Below are 9763 nucleotides of genomic sequence, written 5' to 3'. Positions count from 1 at the left end.
ATAGATATATATGATATATATTGTTTTCGTGCCTGAACTTGTATAGAAATATATAATCCATTACCTATACTCTAATATGTAATATGCACTCTCATGGCAATGCTAATTTTACTCATACTGTGGTCGCTCGCTATAACACGGTTCACCTTTCGCGGCCTCGCTGTTTCGCTGATTTTTTGTGTGCAATTTTGCATAATTTTTTTTGTATCATTGTGTTCTGCGTCCTGATCGACTGTAGACCATTGTCCATCTCCTCCGTGCCCTCTCTCCTGTACAGTACAGAATCACTACATCGATCCTTAGCAGTGTGACTCTGAAGTGCAGTACTGACGTTTTCTCCATGCCTTGCAAGGCACCTGCAGTAGCACTCAAGAGGCAGAGGAAGATGCTAACCATCACACAAAAAGTTGGACTTCTGGACATGCTAAAGCAAGGTAGAAGTTACCGTAGTTTTTGGATTATAAGGCGCATTAAGCAAAACAAAACAAATCAAAACAAGTCAAACTTTACTGAACTCATTCTTCTTGCGTCCTCCACTTCTGTTTTAGCTGTTTTTTAAAAGCCACCACAGATCCACAGATCTCAGGCTCAAAGGGAGAGACTTCCACAGTCTGGGGGCCACAGTTACAAAACCTCTGTCGCCTTTTGTTTTCAGCCTCGTGTGTTGGACAACCAGCAAGCCCTGATCACATGACCTCAGGGACCTGCTGGGAATGTATGGACGTTCACTGATATATGTTGGTGCTTGTCTATGCAGAGCCCTGAAAGTCAAGGTCAAAACCTAAATATGATGGTCCACAGTATCAAAGGCAGAGGGCCAGACACATGCTGTGTAAAAAGAAAAGAATCCATGACTCTAAGGAAACCTCTGCCAAACAGGTCAGAGTCATCATCAGTGTGTATATTAAAATCCTCGAGTATAACCAGTCTGGACAGCTTCAAAGTCGAGGATAAAAAGTCGCTGAACTTTAAAAACATGCTGTTCAGGCCAGGTGGATGATACACTACAGCGCTTTATTTCCAATTTTAACCAGCTGTAGTTCAAACGATGAAAAGTGTTGACAGAAACGTTTCAGGGATTTTCAGTCATTCTGCACACCAGATGGGTTAATAGTGTTAAAAATGTTAATCGCATTGACCGTGATGGCGGATTAATTTGCATTATCGCATTAATTTTGACAGCACTAACTAGAAACTGTAGACCATGAGGAGTTCTATGGGGAATTCATATTATATAATAATTATACACATGTAATCCAGTATTTGTACTCTTGTGTCAGTATATGTTACAGCATGTTCTGTAGTCCAGAGCATGAGCACATATAACACAGTCACATCTGTCCTGATGTGAACCCACAGGCTCGTGCTGAGGAGTTTGGTAAACAGTCTGAATGATGTCTGACTGTTATTGTTATTGTGTTGTATTAAGTACCAGCTCTGCTTTGGATTTTGTGCCTGAACTTGTTGTGCAGGAAGTCCTGACCTTGTGCCTTTGAGCAGCAAACACATGTGAACATGCAGACAGACAGTGGGACGTGTCTGCAGACGTCTCCCTGTGTTAGCAGAGGAACATGTCCGTCTCATAGATGGACCGAGATCAGAGATGTGGAGACAGGAAATGTGGTTGCTAAGTGGTTGCTATGGGCACTGATGTGGTATAAAACAGGCCGATGGAGAAATCAGGGTCTGGTTAATTCAGTGACTCCAGGTTGTTGTGTTCTCTCTGCTCAGGTCACACACCTTTCTGCTGATATGGAGGAACAGTGGTGCTACTCTCAGTCCCTCCCAAACCCCCTCATCCCGTCTCAGATGGCCTTTCAGTCACTACTGTGTCTGTGACCAAAGGTGAACGTAGATGAACAGCAAGCTCTCTGTTCAACAGACCAGCACAGCATTGCTGCAGATTAACTTGTTTGGTTGTGAAGGGCTGCAGTCTTCCTCATTTAGCTCCAGTTTGGTGTAATAGCTAAAGTGTGACTGTGAGCTGCTGACACGGCTCTGGGTTAGCGTGCAGTCAGGTGAGTGAACATCGTCTCAGCAGTTTTCAGATTAACTGACATGTTTTCATTCTGGTTTGGACACAAAATCCAAAACAACATCATTTTATTATCATACAACATATATATCCATGTGTGGATCACATGTGGTTTGAATATAGCCGTACACAGTCAGGCACAGTGCGAGACATTAAAATGTGCTTTTGTGTGTGAACTTTAGCTCACAGCAAACACGACTGTGAGGCCTGGAATCCACATCTGTATCAGTGAGGGTGAGATTAAGCAATCCACCAGAATCATTCACACACGTGTGTGTAAACTGCAAAACCAGCTGCTGCACTAAAATGAGTGAATTTAGAGTTAAACTCATGAATAAGACAAAGAAACCACACACAGGAATGGCTCGCTTACGAGGAAGTTTAATCATTGTGACCTCAGGTGTCAAGTTCGGTGAAACGCTGCCCTCTGCTGCTCACAGCAGGAAGCACAGCCTCCAGCTTCAGCCTGTCAGGACTGGAAAAGCAGCCCTGACAGCAGGTCTGACCAGACACCATGAGTCACTGGTTAGCCTGGGTGCTGCTGGTGTGGTTGAGGTTATGGTGAAGCTCTGTGGACGGCCTTCTGTCCAGCATCCTCTGTCTTCAGGGTGATTTTCATCATCTGGATGCTGTGGTTGCCGGGCAGATTAGACCCGGCCAGCTCAGGTGTGTCGGCATCAAACTGGTCGAGCTGAACCTCGATGCAGCTCAGGTTCCACCTGTGCAGCAGCACCTCGATCGACCAGTCGGCGCTGAAACACACGAAGAAGAAGCTGTGAACTCTGTTTGCTCCGCTGCAGCTCTTTGTCATCAGTTGAAGAAGAGATCCGGTATCGAACCCTCAGGCTACGTGTCTGACTTTGTGACAGCTCCTTTGGCTCCTTCTTAACCAAAATAGGACTTTTTCAACACAAAACACTAAATAACTGCAACCGAGTGTTTATTTTCATGATTACGTACGATTGGTCCGGTGACTTTATGTTATTTTGCACATTTTAATGAAATATAATTATAATTTCAAAATGGAGTAAAAAGAATAAAAAAGAGTAAATATGGTCTTTTTTGTTGGTGTAATGAAGGATGTTCCTGGAGCGCACATTATCATGAATGAGATCACATTTTGGGTGTTAGCGTGTGCTTCGTCTCTCAGAGCTCCTTACGTGACTGTTACACTACAGAAGGAAAAACTTTTCCACATTAAAGTTTAGCAGCTTCAGTTTTCTTCTTTTTGTATTGAAAAAGATGAAAATGAAAAATGTGATTGTTTACATCAGTGATTCCTGAGCTGCTGCCCCCTGGTGGGCTGTGGAAGAACAAATTATTTAAAATAAATATCTAAATACATTAAAATGATTCAAATGGTAGTTTTGAATTAAAATTATTATAATCATTTTTAAAAGAACAATTTTTAATCTCATGCCACTTTCTGATCACTGAAATCGCACAGACTGGGTCTGAGGCTCGTGTAGTGATCAGAGCGGTGAAGGTCCACAGACTGAAACAGAGGAGCAGTCGTACCTTCGTACTTGGTACGTCGTCCAGAACTCGGCTTTGGGGTTTTTTCTCAGCAGGAAAAAAACGGTCACAAGGACGTCTTCAAAATCTGTAACAGGCAACAACTCGTCATCCTCCATAAACAATGTTTGTACAATCGTTTTACATCCTGGTGCATCAACAGGAAATATATTTACATTTCCAAGCGTCCTCAAAGAAAAACAGTCCAGTCAGATACGAGTGTGATTTTAGAGAAGCTGATACAGGAGCAGAGCACTTTATAAACAGTGGAGTAATATTAATAACTGCACTTTGTTCTTCCCTGATAACACAGACGGTCGACTCAGTCCAGGAGGTGACTGAGCTGTTTCACACCTGACTCACAAACACGCCCAGCTTCACTGAAATATCAACCGAACAATTTAAAACTACATAAGAATAATGAAGAAATACCAAACTATGATGTCTACGCTACGTCCAGATGAACAGAATCAACTTTTGGAGACCAAACTATGCAGCTGACCTTTGACCTACATGCAAGTCAACTATAACATTGTCAAAATCAAAAACACGTTTTTAGAAAATTTCTATCAATCAGGTTTGAAAGCGTGACGGCGTCTGAATACTTTGTTTTGCTTTCTGACAGGAAAATGTGCTGCGAACCTTCGGGATTGTAGAAGACGTCTGAGCCCAGGATGACGTCCAGCTCGGGGAGCAGGACGAGGTCCGGGGAGATCTCACCCCAGCTGACACCCACCACCGGCACGTCGCCGAGGTCGTTGGCTTCGCAGCTGCGCCTGCAGTTCTCCAAACACGCCGGTCTGTCAGCGGCATCTGACAGGATCACCACGGCACCGCACCGCGCCGCAACCACACCGGGCAGACTCACGCCTGCGCTGAGCTGAAACAGCGTTAACGCGACTCCTTTAGGCAGCTTTGCAGCTGGTTCGCTTTAAACCACGTGTTTCTCTGATGCTGACGAGAGTGGCTTACACACTACTAATAGTCTCAGGTTTATATTTGGCACCTAAAGTCATTTTACTCATATTAATTAAACCCCTTAAACTAAACTGTCTTCACTGAAATATTAATTTAAGGTTTGTCTTATCAAAATAACCTCGGACCCTCATTCGGTTCCACTGCTCTATGTTTGCACATCAAATGACTCCTCAGACGGATCGTTGACAGCTCTGCGATGCTTTGGATCAGTGTAACCTATCTCCACATGTGTGAGTCTGAATGTGTGCTCCTTCTCACCTCCAGCATCTTCTTCCCTCTCAGCTCCTCTCTGTGCATCCACAGATACTGAGCCAGCACCACCGCACACGGCCACACATACATGCCGAACTGCGGGTCGAGGACCTGAGGCACCAAAAGAATTTTGGTTTTGTGGAACAAAATTAACACATGCAGACATCTCATGGGCTTTAATCATCTGTTAACTGTTATCCTCTGACATCCGGTTGGCCAGCAATGATAATAAGTTGAGAAAATGAACTAATCAGTTGTTAAAGTGACAGAAAGCTGTGGTCCTAATTGATTCCACATCTAAGAAACTCAAGGCTTTTAGAGTTTCTGGCTTTTCAAATCACAAATGAGTCAATCCAACGTGTGCGCACAGAAACCTGACTTTATGGATTCATTTATTTACCTCCTGCCTTCCACTTACTGTGATATAACTGATGGAGGACACCAGGAAAATCAGCAATGATGGTCCAGTTTACAAAAATAAATATATTAGGCCGAATAAAACAGAGGACTCGAAGGTATCGTATTAAAACTTATGTATTATTTATGTACCTATGGTTAATTTCAATGAAGCATGATTCAACAGCATGCTGGTTAAATGGTTATAAATTTTACTTAAACACAAATATGCTTGTGTATTGCCTGTATGCTGTATTAAATCGAGGGTTTTAAAATGTGAAAATAGTCTCGATTTGTACAAAACTTAAATTTGACCACTTTTAAGGAGCTAACACGTCGATTTCTAAACAGCACAACAACGAATTTAATTTATAATGAAGCATTAGTTTCTCACTCTGAGTGTATTTTCTGTTGCTATACACTCGGTATAATGTTACATTTACAGGTTTGAACAGACCTCGGGTATGGAGACACAGAGGGACTCCCGTGCGTTTTTCCTCTCGTCTTCAAACGTGAACACTTTATAAGCTATGCTCGGCGTTTCGGTTCCACTGTCGGCCATCCTGTAAGCATACACGCTTTTACCTGACCTTGTTACATCTACCTGCCATCAGTCCAGTTCTTTGTTTTTAGGTATAAAACCCATATTTTTATTATCCCTGAAAACCTCATGCAACAGATAACGCCACATTGGAAACTAGTTCCGCGCAGACCAAAACAGAAAGGAGGGCGTTAAAACAGCCAATGAAAATCACGGGCGGGAAGGTTCACTCGACTGCCCAACCAATTGACACTTACCTTCCGGTAGCTTATGTGGCCAATAAACTACCAGAGGGGCGGTGGCTAATTGCGTAATCAGTTGCGAAAGCATTGTGTCACACAGCTAACAGCTAGCTGCTCCTGTTAGCTGTTTATCAAACTTTATCCGCCCGGCAGGTTTTAAGAGTTCTGTCTCATCCACCATCTCACATCGGAGGACGTGTTTATCACACACCCGGCGGGTGGCTGTGTCGTTTTATCAGAGAAACCCGGAGAAGGTGTGAGAACAGCGCAGTTAGCCGGGTGAGAGCGCAGGCTGTTGGATGTGTTTGTGCGGTATCACCGGGTTAGCTTGACAGCTAGCTGAGCAAAGATAAACACGCCGGGCGGAGGAATGAACCACAAGAGCAAGAAGAGGATCAAAGAGGCGAAACGCAGCGCCAGACCCGAACTGAAGGACTCGCTGGACTGGATAAAACACGGCTACCATGAGACCTTCGACCTGTCGCACCGTACTGTGAAGGTAACTGTTGATGCTAAGCTAACAGTGGCTAACAGGGGAGTGCAGCTTGTCACGTACACAATGTGGGAGACGTCGCCGCTGCTCCCGCCGCCGGCACGTGAGATGTTTGATATGAGCTCCTGTTAATGTCCGTCTGTCTTCATCACACGTATAACACCCGAGAGCCAACACGAATGTGGAGGAACAGGCGAAGTAAAAGTACTGATAGCCCGGGGATAGTATCAATAACACATACTTAAGGTGCTGGAAGTACAGCAGGTGTATCACAGAAGCAGACGGTTATATTCTCTTAATAAACTTTCTTAACATTCTATAAAAGTACTTGCGAAGAAACATCGATCAAAGTTTCGACCAAACTTTATTCATAAAGCACTTTTACAAACTGTAATTCAGACATCTAGTGGCCACTGCAACCGAAAACGATGAAACACAAAACACAGTAAAAGACAATACACTGGTAATGACCTAAAATAACCGTGTTATAATAACGACCCCGTAATATAATGTAAAAAGATTAATACATCAAAGATAAATAGTAAAATATTCATGATACAAAATAGAATGAAGTATATTGGGCACAAATACTCTTTATTTGTTCATCCACAGGAAGTGTTTTCCCTCCATTAAATATTAAAATTTTAATGATGTGCAGGATTTAAACATGGGAAGGTTTCACAGTTTGATCTCATGAAAAGCAGGAAAACACCAAACTGAGCTGCAGCTGTGTGACGTTCGGGAGTGGCATTATAGCTGTTATAAAAGACATAATGGTAATATGTAACGCGCTGTGCTGTGTTTCAGGACAGTGTGGAGCGCGTGGACACCCTCCATCTGACCACAGAGGAGTTCATCGAGCGCTTCGAGCGCCCCTACAAGCCCGTCGTCCTCCTTAACTGTCAGGAGACCTGGCCCGCACGGGAAAAATGGACGCTGGAGCGCTTAAAACGCAAATACCGCAACCAGAAGTTCAAGTGTGGTGAGGATAATGACGGTTACTCAGTGAAGATGAAGATGAAGTACTACGTGGAGTACCTGGAGTCCACCCGTGACGACAGCCCGCTCTACATCTTTGACAGCAGCTACGGTGAACACGCCAAGCGGCGGAAGCTGCTGGAGGACTACGATGTTCCCGTCTTCTTCAGGGACGACCTCTTCCAGTTTGCAGGAGAGAAGCGCAGGCCGCCTTACAGGTGAGCGGTCTATCTGCTCCGTCTCTATCCAATCAGGAGCACTTGCTCTTCATTTGATCAGCTGATTGGTCAGATCTCTAACCCTGTTGGCTGTAATTTGACCTCTTGATGGATTATTTGATATTTTTGATTTGTTCGGTTTTGTTTGGCTTTTGAGCCCTCAGATTTCACCAATATGTCGTCCCAGTACCCACATTAACCCTCTTGATTGCTGGAGGCAGATTAAACTCTAAAATAATCAGCGTCTTTAACTTCTATAATTGGCCGTGAAGCACCTGCAGCCGAAACCACAGCTGTTCTTTTATTACCTTCTACAGCAGAGCGCAAACTGGGCCTCTCCAGCCTATTTCCTCTTTCACTTATCTTTCATGTGAAGGCTTCTCGGCTCAGCATGACACCTTCAGTTCAGTTTGTTTGCTTTTACAAAGGTTAGAATTTTTTAATGAAATATTTTTCAGTTTGAATGAAGCAAAGCAGGAAGAACTGATGTGTGAAAGATGAAAGAGGAGGGCTTTGTAGTGCATCCTGAGGAGGACGGCATCATCCACGGTCACTTTCTGAAGCCGGGATAACTTCAGGCCTTTCCCTGACCTCATGACGTTTTCCACTGAGGCAAAGTGATTAGAAAAAGACAGAGGAGGTAGCTTCCTGCATCCAGCACGAGTCCAGGTCCGAGGGGCTCAAACCTGCATTCTGTCTCAGGTCCAGCAGGAACGACTCCTGTGGTTATAGTCTGAGAAAATGTGTCTGACCTCTGCAATGACTTTCCTGATGAGTTTATGGTTTCAGGTCTTATTAAATAAAGCTTGAGTTGAGATTGGAAATTGGAACAGGAAGTGGGGGAAAGTTTAAGGCAGGGGTGAGGGAACTCCAGGCCTCAAGGGCCGGTTTTAGATGTGTCCTTGATCCAACACAGCTGATTCAATGACCTGGTAATGAACTAATCATTTGATTCCGGTGTGTTGAACCAGGCTGATATTTAAAACCTGCAGGACACCGGCCCCAGAGGCCTGGAGTTTAAGGAGTGTTGTAGCAGTCATGAGCTACTGCCAATCTTTCGTTTCTCTGAGCTTGTGACGTCTGATTTCATTCGCTTAATTTCCCCCACAGATGGTTTGTGATGGGCCCGGCCCGGTCCGGCACCGGCATCCACATTGACCCGCTGGGCACCAGCGCCTGGAACGCTCTGGTTCAGGGACACAAGCGATGGTGTCTGTTCCCCACCAACACGCCACGGGAGCTGATCAAAGTGACGAGAGAGGACGGCGGCAACCAGCAGGATGAGGCGGTCACCTGGTTCAGCGTGGTTTATCCCCGCACGCAGCAGCCCACCTGGCCCGCAGAGTTCAGACCGCTGGAGATCCTGCAGAGACCCGGGGAGACGGTGTTCGTGCCCGGTCAGTGAGGATGTGCTGTGATGGCTTCTGTCCGTAGGGACGCTCTTGATTCATTTTTAATTCAGTTTATCTGTCCGTCCGTTCTTTTTGGCTTGTCCTTGTCAGGGTCACGGAGGGGGGCTGGAGCCTATCACATCTAACATGGGGTGAAAGGCGGGTACATCCTGGACAGGTCGCCAGTCTGTTGCAGGGCTAATTCAGATTTTCAACAAAAACAAAACGCAGAAAATATACAGAAAGATCAGTCAATCCTACAAAGTGGTGTTGGTGTGTTTGCATGCTGCTGTTATGCTGTTTAAACCCTCTAACTCCCAACCTGTTAGCCGCCCCTCCCTGAGCCTGGTTCTGCCGGAGGTTTCTTCCTGTTAAAGGGAGTTTTTCCTTCCCACTGTCGCCAAAGTGCTGCTCATAGGGGGTCACATGACTGTTGGGTTTACTCTGAATTATTATAGATACAGTGGGATGCAGAAGTTTGGGCAGCCTTGTTCATAGTCATTATTTTCCTGTATAAATCGTTGGTTGTTACAATAAAACGGGGCTGGATCTTTCAACAAGACAACGACCCGAAACACTGCTCAAAATCCACTAAGGCTTTCATGCAGAGGAACAAGTACAACGTTCTGGAACGGCCATCTCAGCCCAGACCTGAATATTATTGAAGATCTGTGGTGTGAGTCAGAAGGAGAGCTGTCCATGCTCGGAAGCCATCAATCTCTCT

The 9763-nt window shown here is 44.8% G+C and overlaps 2 protein-coding genes across 3 annotated transcripts in view; one reads left to right on the top strand and one right to left on the bottom strand.

The window, feature by feature from the left end:
• Window positions 1-2394: 2394 nt before the first annotated feature.
• Window positions 2395-6936, bottom strand: mettl23 (methyltransferase like 23). Of its 2 annotated transcripts, none has more exons than XM_005947128.2 (5): window positions 6516-6936; window positions 4787-4891; window positions 4193-4430; window positions 3554-3638; window positions 2395-2787 (listed from the first exon to the last, which is right to left on the bottom strand). In XM_005947128.2, the coding sequence occupies exons 2-5, from the start codon at window positions 4868-4870 to the stop codon at window positions 2592-2594; spliced, it is 603 nt and encodes a 200-aa protein (XP_005947190.1). In that variant the 5' UTR covers window positions 4871-4891; window positions 6516-6936; the 3' UTR covers window positions 2395-2591. The 2 variants fall into 2 exon arrangements, with proteins under 2 accessions (XP_005947190.1, XP_005947189.1); XM_005947127.3 differs by lacking the exon at window positions 6516-6936 and adding an exon at window positions 5634-5915.
• Window positions 6007-9763, top strand: part of jmjd6 (jumonji domain containing 6, arginine demethylase and lysine hydroxylase) — a 10366-nt gene continuing 6609 nt past the window's right edge. The window contains exons 1-3 of the mRNA XM_042228234.1: window positions 6007-6458; window positions 7260-7648; window positions 8759-9045. Of these exons, the coding sequence (XP_042084168.1) occupies window positions 6330-6458; window positions 7260-7648; window positions 8759-9045 (805 nt within the window). The 5' untranslated portion in view covers window positions 6007-6329. The remainder of the gene's footprint in view (window positions 6459-7259; window positions 7649-8758; window positions 9046-9763) is intronic.

Source organism: Haplochromis burtoni, unplaced genomic scaffold (assembly GCF_018398535.1).
Source record: "Haplochromis burtoni strain Fernald_Lab_line unplaced genomic scaffold, NCSU_Asbu1 Contig_313, whole genome shotgun sequence".
Lineage (NCBI taxonomy): Eukaryota > Metazoa > Chordata > Actinopteri > Cichliformes > Cichlidae > Haplochromis > Haplochromis burtoni.
This window is presented reverse-complemented; position numbering and strand designations above follow the sequence as displayed.

Coding starts and splice junctions, on each gene's coding strand:
- mettl23 (XM_005947127.3), bottom strand. CDS start 5,738: ATGGCCGACAGTGGAACCGAAACGCCGAGCATAGCTTATAAAGTGTTC. Junction 4,892..5,633: donor TCTGTGTCTCCATACCCGAG/GTCTGTTCAAAC, acceptor TTGGTGCCTCAG/GTCCTCGACCCGCAGTTCGG. Junction 4,431..4,786: donor GAGGGAAGAAGATGCTGGAG/GTGAGAAGGAGC, acceptor ACGCTGTTTCAG/CTCAGCGCAGGCGTGAGTCT.